At 37.8% G+C, this 24,365-nt stretch overlaps 1 protein-coding gene and 1 long non-coding RNA gene across 2 annotated transcripts; one reads left to right on the top strand and one right to left on the bottom strand.

The window, feature by feature from the left end:
* Positions 1-7,889: 7,889 nt before the first annotated feature.
* On the top strand, positions 7,890-16,008 carry LOC134171729 (small integral membrane protein 10-like protein 2A). Its single transcript, XM_062634227.1, has 2 exons — positions 7,890-8,169; positions 9,614-16,008. Exons 1-2 carry the CDS (start codon positions 7,984-7,986, stop codon positions 9,632-9,634), a joined length of 207 nt encoding a protein of 68 aa, XP_062490211.1. The 5' UTR covers positions 7,890-7,983; the 3' UTR covers positions 9,635-16,008.
* Positions 16,009-17,856: 1,848 nt separating this feature from the next.
* Positions 17,857-21,286, bottom strand: LOC134171741 (uncharacterized). Its single transcript, XR_009967723.1, has 2 exons — positions 19,107-21,286; positions 17,857-18,814 (listed from the first exon to the last, which is right to left on the bottom strand). It is a non-coding gene; the product is annotated as an uncharacterized LOC134171741 (long non-coding RNA).
* Between the last annotated feature and the right edge of the window lie 3,079 nt (positions 21,287-24,365).

The following is a 24,365-nucleotide window of genomic DNA, read 5'->3' as shown; positions in this document are numbered from 1 at the left end:
GACCTGGCAACTGTTCTCTACAGAGCAGCTGGGAACTGTGGAAGAGGTGGGCAGTATCAAAGTGCTCATGCTGTTCCTGGCTGCTACAGCAGCTTCTGGGGTCTTTGAGATACTGCACAGAAATAGAGCAGACGTGAAGACTGTCTTAATTTATGTTGTGGTCCTGGGGAGACACAGAACATGGGAAGATTAAAAGGAAGTGTAAAACTGTTTCCTATTTTCCCACCACCTGCTTATTCCTCCACTGATTCTTTTTCATCCAGTGTAAACCAGATGGATGATCAGAGGGTTTTATATTAAAAAGAGGTTTAACAAATTTACAATATTATTACAAAATAGTGTACAAAGACAAGGATGAAGGCTGTAATAGAGTAAAAACATTAGCACAAATTGCTTTTATGATCCTGTCAGGAGACAAGTAATATCTCTTTATATATGTTCTTTTTAGTGCTCATCCGTCCTATTCTGTTGGGATCAATTGTTTTTTTTGCATTGTCAAAAAAACATGAGGTTAAAACACAGCGTATGCTTTGAGTACGTTTTAAATTTACAACCCTATACCCAACTGGGTATAAATTGCCAACATTAGAAAATACCTAGATAAATATTTATTGTTAGTCATTAAAAACAACATTAGAGTTTGGATAGATGATGATGGTAACAGATTAATACCATTTTTTCCCCACACGTTTGTAAATATTTATTTCCTCATATGTGATAAAAAGGAGCCTTTTGGAACAGTTCAAAATTTTCCATTTGAAATCCTAGTTGATATCTCTCTTAAGGTAACTTTCCTTATATACCCTGGAAGACAAATTGTTACTTGTGTGTACGCTCCTTAGAAGACATGCTGTATTAACTATTCTATTATTAAACTTTACTATATTTCAGCTACATTTTACTTTATTCTTGCATCTTTTTAGTTTCACTAGTATGTAGTGTATTTGTTTTTAAATGCTAATATGGTGCTACAAATGCTTAACACTCTTTGCAGGTATTTTTTTTTCAGTGAGAATGAGAGGAGAGATCAACACAGAGAACATACTGAAACATTAGAAAAGAAACTTAGAAAACAATATGAAAGATAAGGCAAAGGAGTGAGAAGTTTGTAACAATAGGAAAAATATTAGTTTGATAGACATGACTGCAGTGCTGAGTTGTATATAGTTACAATATGCACTACACAGTGGAGTATGTAAAAAATAAAATAATGAATGGCAGTAACAACAACCAATTATAAATTTTTCCAGAATTCTGATAAGATCATGAATTACAAAGCTGAGGCTTAGATCAGTCCTAATATTGTTCCACAATCTAATACTTCATCTTCTCTCATCCCTTACAATTGTTGTCAAGTCTTTTTCTTAGAAATCGAGAGGAAACCATTATTTAAAATGGTTTTGGATACTGTCTGTGTATTGTGTATGTGCTGGCACTGAAGGAGAATTATTCTCCTTTGTGGATGGGGAGTGGCAGGGTAATCATGTTGATGCAATACTGGAAACTTCTGCTCACCATGACACAGACTATCAGCATTACAGAGACAATAATTATTTGCACGGTTATAGTATCTTTCATCCCAGACTATTACTGTGTTCTTTAACATGTTAGCTCATTAATGAAGCCACAGAGAAGTAGAGAAGGACCAGTATACACACTGTATATACAGGGAAGCATGTCACTGAAAGAAACAGAACATGAAAGAGTGATTCATAGGTGTATTCTCCTACTCCTAAATGACACTTCCTGCTGACACCAGTCAGTTCAGTTGCCTTCAAGAAACACCATGCTACAATGTCTAGGTCAAAAGTAAAAGTCTGTTTCAGGGGAAAAAAATATTTTTTAGGGGCAAATAATTGACAGCCACTTCAAACTAGGGGTTGGACTGAAGTGCAAGAGCCAATTTTAAAGGAAGCAAAGGTGTATCACAAAGTGTGGGAGGGCAAATTATGGTTCTCAGCATATTGCACTCTTCTCTCATTAGGTATTTGTATTGGAATCAGAAGCAAAAAGACCCCAAACAACTGAAGAGAGATTTCTACTGGAGAAAAACAAGGCTTCCAGATGCTTTTCATCTTAAAATAGGTAAAAGAATTGCCTTTAAAATTTTACTTAATGCTTGATTTTATCCTAATTTGAGTTGGTGGTAAAAGTCAGGTGATTAATGATGAGGTAATAGGGATATAGTGACGGTAGAAAGAAATCTTAATGCACAACACTAGGCATCCAAAATTCTTTTGTGGCCTCTAGTTCCACCCCTGTGTTACCTGCCTTTGTGGCCTGTCTCTCACTGACCCCTATGCCTTGCCACTTTTAAATAAGTATGACTTACTCAAGCTGTTTGGATAGTAGCTAGCACAAAGGTTCACACCCAACACTCAGCTGCCTGAGATTCTGAAGTTTTTCCCTTAATAATCTTTCAATTCTTTAGTTACATGTCTTTATCAAGCTAATAATGCACATAGTTTTAATTAGGAAAATGACACAATTGCTGTGGAGGAAATTCAGAGTATCTCCACTAAAGTTGGGGAGATACTGTGACATAAAATTCATGTTAGAAAATACTATAATCCACAAGTAACGGTCTGCAGTTTCTGGATATTCCTGGCAAATGAAAAAATACCCCTGTACTGCCATGTGATATGTGTGCCGTTCAAATACAGTGCTCAGTCTGCTTTAGAGGAACCAAAGGCAGCAATAAAAAGGGAACCACAACTTCTAAATGTCAGCATCACTGCATCAGAGAGAACAGATTAAAGAAGCATAAACATAAAATGTTAGTATATAAATCTCTACATTAATAATAAAGCATTGTAAAATAAATGCAGCACATTCATGTGATATTAGCATGGATGGTTCAGCTGACATACATATACAACAGAAACAAGTCCTGTATTTTATTTAGGTAGCTTCTGAGAAGTATCTCTTCTGTCAAGAATTTCAGTCATAAAAACCGCATAAGGCTTTGCATTCACTTATGTCTACCCTCAGGTTTAGCAAGCAGTAACAGACAGTGCTTACTACAGTGAGAGCTGTTGTTGAAGGCGGTGGGACTATGTACAGTAATCCCTCTATATGGCTGTAAGATTTTTGGAATAGAGACATCATTATATATTTATAAACAAGGGCCTGAGACTTCTCTGAGTCACTTCAGTTTTTTTACTGCTGTAACTCCCTCAGCAGAAATATGGGAATAAGCCTTTTTATAACTGTAAGGATCACATCATGCCTTGAGGTGAGGCATTGCTGAAGTACACAGATGTACACAGATGTGTAAGCTGCAAATTCCTTTCAACTTCCACATCTCTTGATATCAAACATTTCAAAGAAATTGAGCCTTCAAATATTAAGACAAAGGAGAAAGGTTTGACCATTACATAAGCCTATTCAACATTACTAGTTTTACTGCCTTCCGCTGTCCAATCATTTTTCACATGAGTAAAGACAGAAGGCTACAAGCTTTGACCTGGCCACTTGGTTTGCTTAGAAAGATTTAGTGTTTCTTTTGCTCCAGGCTTGCAGACATGCTTATGGACTTTAAAGAGAGCTGGGGCCTAAAAGAACCAAGTCTTTTGTGGTCAGTTTTCCTGGGGACAGATAGAGTATTGTGGAGCCTACTTCTTGCTGTCATGCTTGAAGCCAATAACCATACAGCTTCAAAAAACATGTTAGATGAAACCCAGAAATTAAAATTATAGAATCATATAAATCAGTGGCTTCTCATGTAGCACGGTCAGCATTTGGCAAAGAAAGGTCCGTCTATTACAGAAATAAGACAATTGTCAAAAAGTGATGATATATTCTGGAATCAGTTCCTCACTGGAACTATTGTAGAAATTCTGAAGAACTTGTAAGAGGGCTAAATATCATAAATTAGTACAAAATAGTTTAGCACAAATTACTTGCCCCCCCCAACTGACTGTATACTGATAAGCTGCTATTTCTGTGAAAGACTTCCCAAAAGAAGATGCTTGATTTATTCTCCATTTCCTAAATATAGAGATGTCCTGTTTGTAAAACAGTCTAGGTTAGTGGTGACATTGGTCAATCACCTATTTCTGTTTTACCAAGAGATGCAGTTGGGTGACTGTTATTTCTGCCTACTTTAGGCAGCTTGGTACTTTGATTTAATGTTAGATCCTGCCTTTATTAAACAGACAAAAAATACTGGTTCCAGTGAGGTCTTGTGCCTTTTTAATATGGCCTGTGTTATGCTACCAACACTTCTCAAGTGCAGCCTGTGTTCAATACCTTCTGCAAGAGTTGTTCATATTGTCAATAGCCTTCCATGTATCAACCTGTAACTTGCCAAAACCTTGTTGTTAGAATCAAAAGTATGTCATATACTTAATTTTCTGAAAGATTTTGGAGAGAGGAGGCTCTAAGCTTGACATCATCCCAAACCAAGAATAAAGTGAACACATTTGTCACCAGGGACAATACATTCTCTGAAGGGTGCCTGGGATTCCAGAGTGCCAAGGCAGATCACTGCTGGGGAAGGCAAGCATGGCATCAGCAGACAGCCTGCTATAGCTAGTGACAAGTTTCCTTGCAGTCCTAAAAAACCCGCTTACGAGAAGGGGTTTGTTAGGAACCATCTGGCTTTTTATAAACTGATCTTCCAGTCCAAAAAGGTACAGAAGATCATAGGAACTGAAGGGAACAAAATGTTTTATTGTTTAAAGTCTACGGCTTTTCCCCTTTTTCAAGTTACTGTTACGATCTCAGTCTTTTGCAAGCATTTTATCAATCATTTTTTGCAAACATAGCAATGAATATAAAAAGCACCAGAAAAAGAGGTGTAAGCATAAATAACCCCAAGCTCTGTCTCATTTAAATACAAAATGCTCATAGTTTATCTGTGTTGTCATTAGTTCTTACAGAGAGTCCTGGAGACCTGATTTCAAGTGTAAGAATTGTTCTGTGTCACGCTCCAGAGCAAAGAGAGGTCCCTTCCCAAAATAAATCTATCCCAAGTGGAGAGCAGACAGGGGAGCACAATTAGGTAATAGTGGTCTATGTGGTAGGCACATCAAGGGCCCAGTTCTTTATTCTTTTGGATGAATGGTTAAGTTAAGAGCCCTGAAGGAGAACAGAGGAATCTTTGCATAAATCTCCAAGGAACTACTTTGAAATATAATGGATATATGTTGAAAAAGCTTACAAGGACATTTTAAAATGTAACAACTCAGCAATGTTGACTCATTTTTTTATTGATTAATATTTTTTTTTCTTTGAATAGAGGAATATTTGAATGCCTGAGAAGAAATTTTAGGTAAAATAAAATAAACCGTGAAAAGACTTGAAAAGATGAGGATGTGCTTGTCTGATGCAACAGAGACAAACAAGTCAGGGTTAGGAAGAAAAAATAGGAAGATGGCATTAAAGTGATGGAAAATGATCTCTGCAGCCATCAGCCACAAAAGGCATGTCAGTAGTTTTGCACTTCTGCAACTTCTGGCTAAATTGTAAATTGATTTACCACCATTACATAGCTGAAACCAAAGGAGGAAGTGTGGGATGGTTTTGAGGTTTACACTGTCAAAATAATTAGCTAATTTCCAGATCTGGATGTGATAAAATCTGGTGAATCTTTTCAATTGGTATTCAGTTGCATTATCCTCTACTTTCTTTGTTGGAAAGCTAAAGAGTGTTTTATCAATCTCACTATTTAATTAAATAATTAGATCCAAATCAATACTAAAGCTAACCTGTTATTATGACCTAATTCATTAATTATATTGCCTATTCAAGTGTAAAAAGTAATTCATGGTTATGAAGATTTTAAAGTTGATACTGTGTCACATCTGTTTCAATGTGCAACATGAGCCAGAACTGATGAGCATCTGGCAGACATCTACTGATACAAGTTAATCAGCTTCCTGATGTAACCTTTGTGTATCACATTGCATTCCAATTTAATCATGGAAAGCTGCTAAATGTCCTGAGGCAGCTAAATCGCATTTGTGCTTAGCTGTTGAGGAGATGGTCTCAGTACTCACAGAGGGAGGGAACGGAATTGGGGAATTTGAATAGGGAATATTGAATTACCTTGGGAGATCCAAAATAGGGAATTCCCAAATAGGGAATTTGAATTACCTTGGAATTCCAGTGTAGGGCCTGGACACACCTCAGTTCCTGTGCCTCCAGTACTAACAGGGTTATTAAAAACTTAAGATGAGGAGGAAAAAGATCTCCACTGTCTTCACAAACCAGATGTGCTGAGCTGATGTAGAAGGGAGGATGGGGACACCACACAGTGGTAAAACGACTGCTGTGTACGTTACTTTTCCACTGGCAGCACTATACCTGTTTTTGAAAAACTGTGACACACGTTAGGACACTGTGGAATTAGGAGTTTATGGAAAATATTCATAGCTTCTGGCTTTTTTTTTTTTTTTTCTGTAACTTGCTGTAACATTAACCCAAAGGATACTTTTTGAATGAACTCATGGGGACAGTGAGAGCTGTTCTTTCAAGTTCTCCATAATGAAAACAGTGCAGATAACATGTCCTCTGAAGTTTTTCCTCTTTGGAATAGTAACAGGTAGGCTCAAGACACCCAGGCACATTGAAGATGGGAAATCATGGACAGATCAATCCTGGTGTCAGAGAGGATCTTTCATCTGTGATTAGAAGAACTGACAGAAGTCTGTGGCTAAAGAGGAGTCTGAAGAGTTTTGCTTTTTTTAGAATGCCCTGTGGAAGATGGACAAGTTCTTGAGAAACCAGGTTTGGAGGTACTTCTCTTTTTGAAACCTTTTAAATCTGAATGAGTGGTTGGTGCTTTGTTTTGTAAGAATCAGTAGGATATCTTAGCTCCAAGAGAACATTTAAGTCCACAGCTGAAATTCAGTCAGCCCTACTTGACCTTACAGCAATGACCTGCAATATCTGGAGAACTGGGTCTGAAGGAAGTAGATCAGGGATTTTCATGCTAAGGAGCTATCTAAAGGCCTGAGATCCAGATGTGTTCCTTCAAGTCTGTCCAGAGACTTGATGGGGTTAAAAACTATTAGGGATAGCTTCACTGGCTGGTTCTGTCATGTAAAAACATGCTTTACCCCTTCTGACACCAGGCAGGGGCAAGTTCTGGAAACACCCTCTATCCTTAAAATAGTCCCATTCCCAAGAGCACAAGGTAGTGCCTGTAGTTTCTTTAACTGAACTATTTACAGTTTCTAGACACACAGGGTTTTCCAGTATTTTCCACTCTATTATGCTACTAATGGATTATAGGCAAAAGGATCACAGAAAAAATCTGAGCAGGTGCCCAGTTTTGTTCTGGAATTATTCTTTCTCTGTGCCCCTGCTTGATTCTGTGGCAGTAAGATGGAATTTTACAAGGAGTTTAGGCAATGTATTTCTTTTTCTGCTTTATTTTAGTTATTAAAAGTTGGTTGAATGGAAACGGTATAGAACAGTCTGGGGAAGAGGGAGGGAGATGAAACTTTACATGTAATCTGTACTTGACCAGTGTATTTTAAATTCACTTTAGCCTTTGTAAAAAAACATTACAAACCTCCTCCCAAACCCAGAAATCGTTATCAGTATCAATGGCCCATTGTTTTGTTGTTCAGGTTATAGCACACACCCGGGTCAAGCCGTCGGGCGTCCCCTCCCCCTCTGAGGTGCTACCTCAACTGGAAGCGGAGCTCAGGACTATCACAGCATCTTTCCACGGGCGACTGCAACACTGCAGGGCTGGGCCCCACAGCGGAGCAGCCAGCCCGAGGCGCCCAGCGCGGCTGAGAGCCCTGAGGGGAGCGGCCCCTGCCCGCGCTCCGCCCCAGAGGGCGCAGCCTGCTGCCCCCACTTTCCCCTCTGAGCATGCGCAGCTGGGCGGGGTGTCAGTGCGCCTGCCCCGGTGCGGCGGGTACGCACGGGAGCACGTCACCGGGCTCCGCCCCACTAGCGACACCCAGCGCCGGGCGCGGGCAGGGGGCCGCGGGGCCCGGGCGGCGCGGCCGCGGCAGGGGTTATATGGCGGCGGTTTTGTCCGCCTTGGCTGCAAGGCTCTCGCAGTCGGCCGCGGCCCGGTCCTATGGCGTGTTCTGCAAGGGGCTGACCAGGACCCTGCTCATCTTCTTCGACCTGGCCTGGAAGCTCCGCATCAACTTCCCCTACCTCTACATCGTCGCCTCCATGATGCTCAACGTGCGGCTGCAGGTGGGCGGGGGCTGGGGGAGGGCTCGATCCCGGGCCTCAGCTGGTGGTGCCGCCTCTGGCAGCGGCACTCCCCCACCCCCGCGGCGGCCGCTGTCGCTTCCCCCGGGTAACGGCCAGGTGCCGTGGGATGCGTCCTCTCACCCGGCGGGCGGTGTATGTGCGAGTGTCCCGCTACACCGCATGCTCCGGGCGCCAGCACCAAACGGGCAGCATTCGAGTTCGCTCGTGTTGCTAACTCAGCGTTAACTTGCCGACCGGTAGTAACCTGTGAGCCTGTGCACCTCGATAGCACACCCTGTAAGGAGCAAAGAAAATAATTTCCTTCATCAGTTTGTTTGTTTTTAAGCCAAGAACAATTGTAGCAGGGAAGAAATAGAGGTAGATTTAAATAATAATATAAGTGCTTGAAAATGAAAGTTCAGATTTAATTTGTGTCTCCTGCCTTGAGCCTGTCTCTACAAGCCATTGAACTGCCTAAACCAGCTTTGACCTAAAGACATTAGGAGCTCATGCTCTTTGTAGGGTTTGAAGTTTCATTGGTTTCATGATGAAATGAAAAGCTTTACTTTTTAACTGGCAACAGAACCAGACTATGGGCTGTCACAGCAAACATCTGTTCCAGCCAAAGACTGGCCACTATTTGTCCTCATAAACATAGCTGTAATGAAAGCTTTGACATGTGGCCAGTGGCCAAGTGCTGAAAGACAAGTCTGGTTGCAGTTTGTGCCTTTTAAAAGGTAAGTTGAAATGGGAAGAGGTCAAAATGTGGCGTCTCATATTTTTATTTCTGGGACTCGTCCTACAGTGCTGAAGCTTGAAATGGAGCCAGGCTGCTGAGTTGTACACATAGCTTAGTAACCTGGATGGCTGAAAATGCTTTGCCTTTGCTTGTTATCTGGTACCTAATAGTTCTCCTGTAAGAACATTGGCTTGGCATTTGTCTACAATAGAGCCAATACCCTTTGACTGTGCCGGTACAGCCAGTCTGACCAGTTCCTTTGGGAAGCTGTGCATGGTGTGTTGTTTGGTTCCAGTGTTGTGTGTCTGACTGCAGCTTGCAGAAAGATTGCTTTAATATTGGCCTTTAATGTTACATCTCTAATCAGTTACAGTCTGCCTTTCTGCTGGTGGAGGAAAGTGGTACAGTTACAGAGTGAATTTCTCCAGCTGCTCATTTGCTGACTCACTTGGATGCCTGTTACCAAAAGAGAGTTTGTAGCAGATAAAACTGAAACTACAGAATAAAGTTTGTATTTGGGTATGCTTCCCAGCCCTCTGGATGTGCCCAAGCAGCATGTAAGAAGACTCCTGTTTGGGCTACTGTTACTTTGTACCTGCTATTTTCTTTGTGTTAAAGATACTTTTTTTTAATTATTTTTCCATGTACTGGCCACCAAAAAACTGGGATATCAATGTAATAACTTCCTGCATTCTTTCTCTTTAGGTCCATATTGAGATCCACTGACTTGTGACTTGGTGTGCTGCTTGCAACTAGAGACAGTCATGCTCTTCTAGTTCAGCCTGTCGTGAGACAGCAAAGCTGTGCTCATCTTCTCTAGGACTATGAAGAAAGAAGACTTGCACCAGAAACGAGTTCATTACAGTGGCCCAGGTCATCACAAGGCAGCGCTTCACCTGACACATGCGCATTCCGTGTTGAACAGTTCTCAAAATCCCAGTAGCAGTTTACAGGAGTTATTTTATTTTAACACCAGGAATTGTTCTCTCTTCAACACTATACCTCTGCTTTCTACTGGCAAGGAAATGCCTCTGGGTTGGAGTGAATCAGCAGGGAAGACCTCAAGTGCAGCTGCTGCTCCTTGGAAGGATTCATTTCATCTGTTTTTTTCTTCTGGGAAAGACAGCCTCGATATTAACAATATTTCAGTACCAGGCTGGTTTGAGGAAGCCTGTAGTTTTGCTGGAGACTTCGGGTCATGCTGTCCAGGAGACAACTTTGTATGTTTTGCACACTTCTGGCTGGGAAATTTGCAGTCTAATAAAAATGTGCAGATTCTGGAATTAGGAATGAGCAGTAGCAAAGAGAATGAATTGCAGCTTGCATTTCTTAAAGAGTTTGGCCTTGGTGGAATTCCTGATCTCTGTTCTATCCGACTTGCTCCACTGAATGAATATGTTATGGGACTTCTAAACAATGAGAAAGCATGGTTTTTCCTTTGTTACTTAAACCTTGTATCTTCAGAGCAAATACTTGGATACAAGCAAATGCTTTCAAATATACAATATGTGACTAACAGTCTTCACATCATACAGCTAGTAATTTGGGTGCTAGCTTTTGCACTAGCAGGTCTCTGAAGGTAAAAAAGTACTAGATTTTAATAGTTACTATTTTTAACATTAATAGAAAACTAACGGAGAAAAGGTTACAGTGAGTTTCAGGGAGAAGTAGCTGAAGTAAAAATTATATTGTGTAATTGCTAGTAAAACTGGCTGTTGTAAAAATAGGGACTTTTTTTTTTTTTGGTAAGGTATATCTGCATCTGAGTGGAAAGAACTTGTTAATCTCAAAACTCTTTGCAACTTCTGCAGGTCTGCCATTAACACTAGACTAGAACCCAATCTGATTGTTTACCACAGATCCTTTGTTTTCTTTAGGGTTTGTATTAGCAGAGTATTCTGGCTGCTATTTACAACCATTTCCACTGAAACTGTTTCTGGTAGAGTTAAATTCCTTCTCTGAATCCAGCACTATCTAATGTACCAGTCCTTAAAATACTTTAAACTGGAAAGCTGTTGGGGGGGGGGGGGAGGGTGGTGGTGGTGATCTCCAACACAGTATAATTCTCATCAGTGTTCCTTTTTGAGGATGGTACTGCTCTAATTTAAACTATCTCATGAGTTTTATTGCGTGACAATAGACGCTATAAACAACTTTTTAAAAGAATGTTTTCTTTCCTTGAAAAAGTGATTGTTATCACTGAAGCACAGTAATAATTTCTGGGCCTGTTGACTTTGGCTTTGGGACAAACTTCTGACAACAGGGTTTGGCAAAGAATGGAGAACAATGTTGGAATCAATAGAGCAGCTTGTGAAAAAGAATTGCAGGAATAGGCTTCCACAAGCATGTAGTTGGAGAAGGTCATTGTGCAGTAGGTCAGAGTTTGAACTCTGTTTCCAAAATTCTCAATAAAAGAGTTGGTGTAGGTGGGCTTACCTAAGGAGCGAGGGTTTGATATGGTTAGGATGCGTTTTCAGCTCACCCTTCACTCTTGAGTTAAAAGTAAGGACTTAATGTAGGGTAAAGTCATGCCAGTGATTCACACACCAAGTATCCTTTTTGCTAGCTAGCTTGCTTCCTTTTGGAAAGAGAGTAAGTGATGTTGCATTTATTTTGAACTGAATTCACCTGGAAATCCAGTAGAGTATCTAATGTGGTGTTTGCACAGAGTCCTTGATGATGAAGAGGAGATCCTGGTTATGAGTGTTATGGAGAGAAATGTTGGATTTTTTTAAACTTATTTGAGTCCTGAAAGTAAGATACGCTACTTCTTATGTTAAATGGTATGTTGTGTTTTAATTGTTACCATTGGTTGGCTTTTCTTCTGGATGTCAGAAAGAAAAAGCCATTTATATTAATATAAAAGTAACTTTTCCCCTTGTGTATACTTTTATTAATTGTTGAACTTCTAGACTTAACCTCATCATTACCTGTTGCAAAATTACCAAAAACCTCAAAATAATAATGGATTACATATTGTAAGTAATTATTTTGACAGCAAGTTTCCTGTTAGTCAAGCCATTCATACTATTCACTCCCATCTCCACTGCTGCAACTTATCATCCTTGTAGTGGTATTAACATGAGTGTTTGTGGATCAGGATTGCTGAAGCAATGTGGATCTGAAACCCCAGAAACAAAGACATTTCTCCAAAAGTCTGGCTTATTTGACTTACAGCGTTAAGCTGCTGTGCATACTACAGACAACAAAAAAACACTTGGCAGAGCTAAGAGTAGAGGAATGAAGGTGGTGAGGGGTTGGAGCATGTTTACTATGGGTTGATCGCTGAAGAAAACATTGTGCAATTGCATCCTGATCTCTAGAACTAGCTATACAGGTAAAGAAATATCATTTTCCCGTATAGTCAGCTTTTTTAAGGTGCATACAAACACAGTCCTGGATCCACAACTGAATGCTGTTCTATATAAAGAACTGACTAGCATGGCTGTACCTGTAATTGTTACCCAAGACCTTATTTGTTCAGCTGAATAGTTTGGCCTGGAAGATTCTCTGGCCTGGAAGATTCTCTGCTCTACTGTACGTAAACTTGGTGGTGATATTGTCAGGTTAACAGGCAAGAGGAGTAGCTAAAGGTGTGAAAGCATGAATCCAGTGTTTAATGCCCCTGTTCTTTGTGCTGATTTTAAAGGGGGACTGGAACAAAACTACATGTAAACTAGAACTTAAACACATGTACAGCAGGGCGTGAAGGGTTGTCTCTATTGATGACAAGCCTGTGCAGGAGAGGATCTTGGAATGTTGAATAGTTGCGTTATCACAGTCCAACTAACACAGTCCTGTTTTAAGCAAAATTTGCTTTTGAATGGCCTTTAATCACTTACTACAGGGCTACTTTAATACAGATACAGTACAGCTAAGCAAAATGATTGATATTGTATGTATATTAAACATAAGTTACAAAGAATAAGCCTTAGGTGAGTGGATTTAATCCATTTTAAGATAGTTTATGTACTTTGCCTTGAATTTTATTGCTTAAAACCTAAAAGGTAACTTTCTTAACTTGAACATTCCTTCTGAAATTCAAGTAAAGGATAGTTTGGTATGTTAAAATCTCACAATATACTGCACTTTAAACTTTGGGAGGCCATAAATTGAAAGCACTGTTCTTGCACTAATAGAGCTGTTGGACCGGTGGTGACAACACTCAAATGGATTTTACTGTCTGGGGGGAGAATAGTGAACCAGCAGGATGGCAGTCCTTTGAAACTATACATAAGTCAAACGCTGTATGGTTTAGGCCACTGTTCTCTTCCTAAGAGTGTTTTAATATTAACTCATCTCAAAAGATGGAAGGTGTCTCAGTTAAGAACCAGTTTGTATGGAGTGTCATAGCTTCAATTAGTGAGATGTGGAGAGCTTTCTGAGGAAGTGTGCTGTTAGACTGTCTTGGATGATTGTTACAGTACAGAAGAATAACATCTTTAGGAGAGGTAAAGGACCTTTATACTGAACCGGGAGTTGCCTTCATATTTCCAGTTCCCCTCTTGTCTTGCTCTACTGTTGGTGTTGGAAAGAGGTATTTCTAAGCAAAATGTCAGGGTTCTACTAAACAACTCATGCTTTCTAAAATATGCATCAGTGTCCAGATTCTTCCTGCACTACATAGCAGAGTGTTCTGCCGTTAGAAAAAAAAAAAATTAAGTAAGAAAATATCCAGTATTTAGAGAATTGCCTAGTAGTTTCCCATAAATGTACACTTGTGTGACAGTTTACTATATGGTGTACTGCTTTGAAAAAGAAAATACACTTCTAAATGTGTGCACATAGAGCTCTGCATGTAGATAAAAAGTGTTTTATCAGAGTATGATGTTGGAATGCTTATGCAAATGCTTTTTTACTTTCTGACATTACAATGCAAAATGCAGTAGAGATGGTGGTGTACTTAGTGTGATATTAGCTAGTGCAATCTTAGAAATCATAGTGTGCATTGTCATGGAGTATGAGTTTTATTTGTAGACAGTTGTTAACCTTTTGCTTTTTCAGTGTTCGGTTTTTGTTGTTTGGATTTTTTTGGGGGGTATTGTTGTTTTGTTTTCAAGGACTGTAAAAACTGCACTTTCTTAAACTCGGCCAAAGTTTGCTTTCTTTCTCCTTTGCTCCTCCCTCGCCCCTCATTCTAGGCATGCACACTGAATTTTTGGAAGAAGCAAGAATGTATGTACTCTCCTAATATACCATGTTACTGTCAAGTTGTTCATTTTGTCTTTATGGTCTGTTCTTATGTGTATTTTCCTTCTCTTCCTCCCCCATAATTTCTCAGCATAAGCATATACTGATATGCTATTCCATTGCAGAAACACTTCCCTGTAATTAATTGTGTATAACAAATTGACAGAAATCACGTAGAGATGTAAGCACCCGTAGTCTGTCATTAGGGTGTATGAAAAGTGGTACATTGGGCAGAGCAACAGGTGGTCAGTGTGACATTTCTGCTTTTTCCCTTCCAAACAGCTTCTTTGATTGAAATCTAATATTTAATTTGAATTTGTAGTATCTCTGTCAGCTGAAAACTGCACCTAGAATTTGGGGCTTATCAAATACATTGAGGTCAAAGCTTAAACAAGTTACACTAGCTTCAGTACTCCTTGTTTTTTAATTATTGGTGTATCTTTCTAAAAAATTCACAGACATTCTTAGTATTTTGGAACTTTGTTTTTCTAAGAGTGCATAGAATAAAATGTGTTATGCCACTTGTTTCTGTGATGCACAGCCAATAACTGAGAAAAATAAACTGTTGGTTTTTTTTTAAATGTTTGTGAATAATCCACTTTTGATATCTCAAATTTCAAAGCCTCCAATCAAGGAAAAGCTGCATTCAATAGTATTCAATGTCAAATAAACAACTTGCTGCATCTGAAAATACTAATATTTATGAGCAGCTCAAATACACTAGGACATAGATATCAATCTGCTGATACTCTGAAAACAAGAGTAATACAGAAGTGCTAGAATAATGCTATCCTTTACCACCCTGCACTAAGTAAATCCTGCTGTTGTGTACTTTGAAATTAGTCCTGTATTGCATTCCGAAATCTCAATTATCTTAGTCTTTCTGGAACTCGTGATAAAAGATCCAGACCAAGCAGATGGTTATTGCATTGTTCAAAATGAATTAAATTTAAAAGCTAAAAGAATCAGAAAATGGCCAGAGGGACTTCCAGAAAGAATATCTGCCTTGAAAAGGTGAAGTTTATTCATGTGATCTCAATATTATAATGTTTCACAAATCTTTTTCCTTCTTTGTGGAAGATCTGTATAAACCAGATAGCAAAAATGGTTAAACCCCAAACTTGTGACAGTATTGGTGTTCTTTAAGTTTCTGTCTGTAGTCAATTCTGCGTATTATCCAATATAAAAATACCGAGATGTAATTTAAGCTTTTGTTCTTAAAAGTAGGTAAATCTAATGCTTAGTGCCTGATTCATCACGTTGAGTGTTCCATGAACTTCCTTGAAAATGGGTTTTGCTACCTGCTGGTGACTAACACCAATTTTAAATGCTGACCCTTAATTCTTCCTGTAAGCTGTGATGTTACCCATGCACAACAATTTTAGTCTATGGCCTTGGTCTTTGGCCCTGTTTTTTTTTTTTATTGCAGTGTGGGACATGGAGGAGGCTGGCACAAACCATTTTTTTTTGTTCCAGAGAAAGATGTTTACAAGTTTATATGTATTTTAGAAATTTACTGTAACACTTTTTAACTTGTGAGAGGAGTTTCCATAGTAAACTTGAAATCTGTTCTAATGAGGTGAATAGAGACTTTTGAATAATAGAGAGCTACCTAAGCTACCAGAAGCTGTTAATGGTGATGCTGCTCGCTTACACCACAGGAGGGAGTCAAACATCAGTCTTTTACATATTTTCAGTTAAAGGCATTGTTTTTTCTTAGCACAGTGCATTTCAGTTTATAAATATGCTGACTTTGACTTGTCTTATGGATTGTCACTGCAAATAGGTTAATGTACAAAATCTATACACAGTGGTAATGTATTGTAACTGTTTACAGTTGAACTCTTGAGTACCAATTGATGAGTTTTATCAAGCTATTTAAAAACAGAAATAAAAGTATTTTTAAAAATCTTTTGTCTGTGGTCAACAACAGAGCTAGTTTTGCTGCTTCTCATTCCATTTTTTCACTTTATAAATTCTAGATTCTACTTAAAGAGATCTTGTTTCTGACAATATGATGTCAGTGAGTGGCTTTTCCAGAGATACAATTTGGGAGATGTGTGTTTACTGAATACCAAACAAATTTAAAACCTGGGTGAGAATAAAAGGGCTAAATGCCTTTTGCTTGGCCTTGGAAATGCATCATCTGAGCTCTAGGCTAGCTTTATCATGTTAGCCACCTATGTTCATTCATAGGCATTCTTCTTGCGTGTTTTTTAGTTACACACCTTAACAATCCAGACACATTCAATATAATTCTAAGGTATTTCCTAACTAACTAGCTCTGATCTTGTAACCAAGTTTCATTTTAGAAGGGGAAAGCAAGCCATGCTAAATACATAGAACTGCAGCTCTCTTAGGTAAGTGAGGGTAACATCCTGGGTGTTTCTCTTCAGGGTTAAAACCACCTTAGTATTAACAGATAGGCCAGACCTTGGTTTTGCTGAATAAAATATTCAAATTAAAGAAGTGGAATATACATGTATCCTCTGCTTAATGATGAGCATTAAAAAAATATACTAAAAACTAAAACCCCTCACTTTTTAGATTTTTCTTCTGAAAATTGCTGTCAGATGACTTTTGGATTTTAGACTCAAAAGACATAATAAACTTACAGTTTGTGTTTGATCTCAGCATCCCTTGATGCTGTAAGTGTTATATTTTGAGGAAGTATATTATTGGTGTGTGCTGGATTTATTCTGAAAAGAAGTGGTATTGACAATCCTGAAGAGAAGGCTGATAGACCTTGAGTACAAAATGAGCGTCTACTTTTCCTAATGATGAATACTGAGAGCATCTTTCCCTCAAAACAAGCATTTGAAAAGAAAAAAAAAAGGAGAGGGGGGAGGGCAGGAGGAGAAAAGAATGTAACCCAGTAAGGTCTGTGAAGTTTCAGCATGTGGTTAGACATTCAGTTAAGAAAGTGCTATCAATGCTCTCTCTGCTGTAGATCCTGTAGATTCTCACTTCAGATTCCTCATTGCTTCTGGAATTTGTAGGGTACATACTGAAGTAATGGTATCTAATCTCTTTGGCTGCCCATGATGTTCCAGCCACCCTACTCTCACAGTGATGTGATCTAGTCTTAATCACTCACGTTGTCATCACTTTCAGATGGTTTATCAGTTGTTTTATGTGTATTTATATAAATTGACATGATGCCTGCAGTACATGGGGAGCTTCAAGGAACTCAGAATAATTCTGTAAAGTAAGTCAGGAATAGACAGCCTATGACTATCCAAATTTCTTCTGCTTAGGATTTGAAGCATTTTGAAGTCAGATTCAAGGTGGTGGCCTACGACTTTGTGGTAGTCTGTCTTTGTTTATCTCATACTACTGGATTCTATGACAGCAGCTCATCTGTACAGGAGCTCAAATTTCCTCTATGCAAGTCTGAGATTGACAGAGGAACCTTTTAGCATCACAAACATCACAACATTCTCCTCTTCAGTGTGTTTCTTAGCTCTTGCCTTTCCTGGCAGATAAAAGGGCAGCTTAAAAGTTAAAAAAAACAAACCAAAAAATCCTCTAGCTAAACACAAATATCAAAGATTCTGCTGAAGATAATCACATTTCACATTTTCTAAGAAGATGATTTTTTAAAAGTAGATACAGTGCTTCACCTTCAGTTAAAAAATAAAATATTAGGTGGGGTTCTTGTTATCAAGGACTGTGGCGTGCTTGTAAAAAGCACATTGTAAGTCTCTTGACCATTAGGGAGCACTACATCTATTTGTTATCACAAATATTTTCTAGACTTACCAAAATACTTCTTTATTTATCTTTAAGCACAAAGTTCAAAGGGAAAAAGAAAAAGCCCACACATTTTGGAATTCAAGTATTATTCATTGTTAGAAGTATTGCCAAGGGCAGAGGACCAACACCAACACAAGACAAATGCTCACCTCATTGAACAAAAAGCCAGCAGCAATGACAAGCAGGATGTTTTTGATGCTCTTTTTTTTTTTTTTTTGGCTAGTGGCTGAAGCCCTTAATCACTTTAGCTGGAAGTTATTCACAAATAACCCTTCTGAGCTCAGTAATCCTGTCTTGCTTTCCATAATAATAATAATAAAAAATGTTTTCTACAGGAGAGAGAACTGAATCGCCTTTCAGATCTTAGCCTTGCATTCCAAGTATTGCATGCTGCCTGCAAGCATGTATGACCTGCTCCAGAGTTAGAATACTAACAACGTTTCCAATTTCTGATCTTTGCTCCCCTCCTTTGACATAAAAGCATTTAAAACAAAAAATATTTTTAGGATATTGTATAGCACCTTTCTAAGGTCTTGCTTGTGCATTTTCAGGTATCTGTCATTTTAGGTCATGTCTATAGATGTTGAATTTTCTATCAGGCTGAAAAAAACAAAAACTGGATTTACTTATCAAGACAGAATGAAAATCCAAACCTTTTTCAAAGTTGGACAGCCTTCATTTATCTTCCGGTCCCTCTAGCTGCTTTCTGAGTGAGAACATCTGTACAGACTGGAGCATGTTTCAAGTCCTCCACTCTGATCTACAGTTTTTGTTCCCAACAATCTGTTGGTCAAAATAAAAGCTGTCTGGTCTGTGTTGTCACTGTCAAAACATTTTCAGAGATCTTCCTCACATTTTCTCACTGGTTCATAATCATTGGTTCACAGTTTGTAACTGTATCTTCTGATTTCCTTTTGTTTATCTGAACTACTTTCTTGTCAATGCCAGCAACCTAGAAGGCTGTCGAGATTTTCATCACTGTTTTGTTACAGACAGTTCATCAATCTTTGCTACTTTACAGTTAATTCTAGTATATTTTCATAAAGTATCCATTAGGCATTGTTGCTGTTCCTGAACAGATTATTTAGCAGTTTCTCTTTCCTAACATAGGAAGTGCTTTTTCTGAAGGCTCTTCTTGAAACAGCACTGTCCAAAGGTTTGATTCCATTTCGTATATTGCTATTTTTACTATAGTTACTATAAAAGAATGCTTTTATAATGAAAATACCTCTGGTAAATCTTTGTTACTCACATGTTAAATCCAGCAGTTGATCTGCCTCGGAACTGCACTTCCGCTTCCTAGCAGATATTCTAGCTGTGATAGACAGTGACATACCCAAGATGACTTTTCTCAACCCAACATAAAGAAGAGAGACCAACCAAGAAAAAAAGAAAAGTGCTTTGAACATATTCTGGTTTAATTTTGACAGATCATTTTGCCAGAAACATGAGAAGATGTGAATTACAGCTTGAGAGAAGAGGCAACATAAATGGGATCCGATTTTCCTTTATAAATAGGAACTCTGTCAAATATCTCTGATCCCACGAGGTGGTGGCATTAAATAAGGCCTGGAAATGGATTCACAGGAAATAAAAAATCACAGGTATTTTACATCTGTTTCATGGAAAAGGAAAATAACACTTTTACTATTTTTCGCCAGAGTTGTTGTCCTTCCAGTCCTATGTAAACTTGGTAATGCAGAACTAGACAGCGTACTAGTCCACTGAAAAGGTGGAGAAAGCAAGCGAGGTTTTTGTGGGGTTTTGGGGCTTCCTTTTTTTTTTATTTCAGAAAGTGTAATCAATAATAAAAAAAATCTGATAGTAGGATTTATCTGTGTAAGTAACTTGAAGTGGTTTCAGTAGGACAAATCGCAGCTTCAATCCAGTAATCCAATCACACAAGATCAGTGCTGATGTCTAGCCTTGCTGACATAATCAAAGCTCTGTAAGCACGAGGATATCCGCATATGAACCAAACTACAAGGTCTGGACTTCTGTGTTTATGGGAATATCCTTAAATTTAGGCCAAGTTAAAAGTCCAGGCCTACTGACAGAAGAGTCAATGTGAATCTTTGCAGCAATTCAGACAGAGACAATACCATGTTCCTGAAGTGCTTTGACATTCATTGCATAATTTCCAAATATTGTACTCATCAAAAAACAATTTTAAAATCTTAAGTGTATTATTTTGCAACAAAGAGTCAGCATTTACTAACTGAGAACTATAAAAATAAACCACACAATGTCCAAAGTTACAGCATACTGGATGGTCTTCTAAACCACAGAAAACTCCCAGGAATTCAACTTGTAAAAGGGTATAAATTTGTTACTTTATTTGAATGATAAGTTGGTAACAGCTTTTGCTGAGGATTTTTACATAGCTTTAGTCAGTATTGCTTTTTATTCTTAGATATTTCCAAATGAACTGCACAAAGTCATTGTTAACAAGGTGGTTATATCTTTTTCTGCAAAGTAAGTGTAACTCTTTTGTCCTGGAGATTTAAGTTTCTTTTTTTTTCTGTTTCTGGAGTACACACTGTTCACCTGCGGTATGCTGGCTTTTGTATTACTGTGTTTAAATTCGCATGCTTGACATTGGTGCTGCAGTTAAAGAAATAGAAGTTTAGTAACTTTATCTACTACTACTGATCAAGAAAAAAATATTGGACTATCTACTTGAAATGGTGGGTTAATGAAGTCACACCAGATTACACTAATTAGAAAGTCCTTCCAAGAAATTAGGCTCTTAGAAGAAAAGGGCATAAAGAAGTATTTTCAGAACTCATTTTCTTTTCACAGTTTAAATCACAACAAATTCTGCTTTCAAATTAATCTGACAAACATTGTTATGTTGTAATAATTTCTTGTTATTGTACAGAAGAATCCATAGTCAATTTCTCCCCGTTTTTCTAAAGGGTGTTGTGACCGACATACACATTGCCGGGGAACTAATAGGGTGTCTCCTTGCAATTTCCATTTATAACAGAAGACACCCCAAGTAGCAGTAAATTCAGTAATTCAGGGAAAATTTTACATTAATCTTTTGGTAAATTTGCTGTTATTACCAGTGGCTTTATTAAAGAAGTACTACAGGAGTGTTAAACAATTGCAGGTTGTTATCACAAAGGGAGGAGAAATTATTTTAATCAGGCAGACTCCAAACTCAGAGGTAGAGTCTGCATCTAAATTTTTTGCTAATGGGCTTTGTAAGGAAATAAAAGAAGATTTCTCATTCTTTAACCAGTTATTGAATGTGACAGGACAGTTTTGGCTCTGTGCAAAGCTGACTGAAACCAATGCAGTATATCCACACCAGCTTTGTAGCAGCCTTCATTCAGAGAGTCTTTAGCTAAGAATACTCCCTGCATACATCTAATCCTGTGATCTAGAGATAAAAGACCATTTCATTAACATAAAATATGAAATTGTAGTTTTGCCTGTATATAACGACATATAAATTTTTATATATATATATATATATATATATATATATATATACACATGCATGAATATCTTTGCTTGCTTAGAATAACTTTCTGCTTAAGTGCTTTCCATAGATGATAAAAAGTCTGGTAGCAAAGAATGGAAACACATCCCCAGGTGCTACATTAAGCATGGTAAAAGCATACCTTTCTTTTCTATTATTCTAGAATTAATAGAATCAATCAAAATCCCAGTGTGATAAATATACCGCTTTACTTGTTCCCGTTGCCTAAGATGAGCATTCTAGAATAACATCTTAATTGATTACCCGTTAGAATTTCTAAGATGACTGCTTTATCTGCATTTATGTGTCATTACTTGCAGTTTTATAATTTAATAAAGACAATATTCTCTCCTTTCTAGTAATTTCAAAACAGGCTCTCATTATTTTAGCTGAAGAACATGAAGAATTTCTCTCTTAACTCACACCTGTATATCTCAGCTTTACTAAAACAGAATTAAATACCACGTTTATAGAAAGGAGAGCTTTGTACAAATTATGCAGAAAGTCCAGACCATTTCAGGAAAAAGCAGCAGCTAAAAAAAAGAACTGTCAGGATCCTGCTCTTCATGAAGAGCAAATCTAGAAATTCTGTAGAAGCAGACAGGACACAAAAAAATTGAAATATAAGAAATGCCTAAAAATACTTCATGAAGGCGTTCCTGCCCATGGCAGGGGGGTTGGAACTAGATAACCTTAAGGTCTTTTCCAACCCTAACTGTTCTATGATTCTATAATGATTTCATCTGTGGAGGAGACAATCATTCTTGTCAACAAGTTGGAAAAGGTTTTCACTGTGAGAGGAGACATTATTTAAGAATATAGATAGTACTCAGATAACAGTCTACTTATCTTGCAAATGTGATGAGATATTGAAAAAATTATCTGGTTGTTTAATTGCAGTTATCAGCCATCTTGTTTTTCAGGTTTGGAGTTTTCCATACACACTGAGTTCTGGAAAAGTCTTACAGATGGGAATAAAGAGCAAGGGCATGGTTTTGTTAATCGTGAGAATTTGGCTGTGCTCATTATCCATCTTCTACTGAAATGGTTTTTCTTCTAGCAGGAATACCAGAATGCAGGTTTTACCAGGCCAGAGAGGAGGAATAATCCTTCCAGGTAAGAATTCATTCATTCTCAGCTGGTACAATAACTGAACTAAATATCCCACATTCTCATGCTTTTGCAATGTTCTCAGTCAACAGCAGGTTTCAAAAACTTTTACGTGAAAAGTCTTTCAGATGTAAATGTACTGTATTTCCTAAGGCCTTCAATTTTTCCCCACAAACAAAGGAAATGGATAATTCTATTTAAACACTGAGCAATCCACACTTACTTGAGTAGCTTTGTGGATTAAAATTGTGCAGTATGTGAATAATTTTTATATAAAACATGCTTTAATAGTTTTGATTTCAAAATTATCTCCACCATCTTTGCTTAATTATGGGTATTTGGAAATTTTCTACAGCCTGTTGAATGGCACAACTGATTCAGACATCCTTAGAGGACTGCATGCATCTGTACAACTGAGATTTCTGCTATTTGAAAATATAATGAAGCTTTTAAGGATACACATAAAAGAAAGGAAACAAAAAATGTTTAAGTAAATTACTTTCTAGGACATTAGTTTTTCAAATGCGTCCATTGTATTTTGTACACTAATTCTTTTTTTTTTTACATTACATTGCTTGCTTTATCCCAAGCATGGCAATTTGCCAACCTTAGCTTTCAGTGATAAATTCTGCTATACAAAGCAAAAGTTTTTATATCTGAGGCCACTTCCTTCTGCTATTCTATCATCTTCCTGGTTTTGTCTGTTTTAAATAAATACCTTTGTATTTTCACATCTTTTATATGCATGTATACACAGATCCTTTCCTCAGTATTAAAACTGATAGTTGCAAGTTGGCAAAGATAAAAAGTCACACTGCTTACTTCAATTTCATTGAAATAATATACTATATGGACACTTTTATATTACAGTATTAAAAGATCATAACATATTGATATAAAAGCATTTTGTGAATTTGGGAGTGGGGTGAGGAGGCAGGGGTTGATGTTTCATAAGAACAACAAAATGGAAATAATCTCTGTGTACAGCTATATTCGAGTACTAAAGATCGACACATGGAGGCTGGGTTGTCACAGTGAAAAAATGTTATTTTAAAGCATCTTAAATTTAAGTATACTGAAATTTAAAATCTAAAAAGAAATCATGGTGGAATCCAAACACCTCTATTTGTCTCAAGACGTTGAATATTTCTGCCCGAGAAGAAAAAACCTAGAAAACTCAGCAGGGAGAAGCTAGAGAGATCCCTGTATATGCAGCAGAACCCAAAGAAAATTAAGGAAAAGGAGCACTGAATTAGGAGTGGTCAGGGAGGAGAATGAGATCAGAGGAAAAAACTTTAAGTTGATTCAGCAAACTGGAGAAAAGCTTTTGGAACTTACAAGAAAAAGAAGCTGTCCCTGATGTCAGTGCCCATTTTAGCAGTCTCTCATGAATTCCTCTTTCCCACAAAAAACTGTTACTAAGGATGTAAGCTGCAAATCATCATGTAATAATCTTTTTATGAAGACATTTTTGTCATTGTTCTGTAGACCTATTGTTCTTTTACAACTATATTAATGGTCTAAAAATAGCAAGGGCAGTTCTATCATACTTAAATTACAATTTTGTTTCTTAAGAATGATTATTTTATACTTGCTGATTAAGATCACAGAAATCCTTTTCTGACCACAGAGGCATAAGGTACCAAGTTCATCATTCATGTAACTGCACTGAGGTAAATGGAGTTACATAAGGAATTAATTTACTGGTCTCCTCCATTTCCTTGGAAAATTTGTTTTAGTGTTTGCCAAGTTTTAACTTTGCCTCTCTTGCTTAACATATTCTCGTGCTTAGAGACAGTTTTTCCTTCTTTAAGACTATAAGGGGAAACACAGCAGGAGAAAGACAATTAAGGTGAAGATCTGCTTTTTAAATTGAAAGTACATTTCAAGTATCTCAAGAAAATACCAAGA

This window comes from Pezoporus occidentalis, unplaced genomic scaffold (assembly GCF_034315485.1).
Source record: "Pezoporus occidentalis ecotype Australia unplaced genomic scaffold, CSIRO_AGI_Poc_V1 ctg113, whole genome shotgun sequence".
Classification (NCBI taxonomy): domain Eukaryota; kingdom Metazoa; phylum Chordata; class Aves; order Psittaciformes; family Psittacidae; genus Pezoporus; species Pezoporus occidentalis.
The sequence above is the reverse complement of the archived record's forward strand: the minus strand, read 5'-3'. Positions and strand labels throughout refer to the sequence as shown.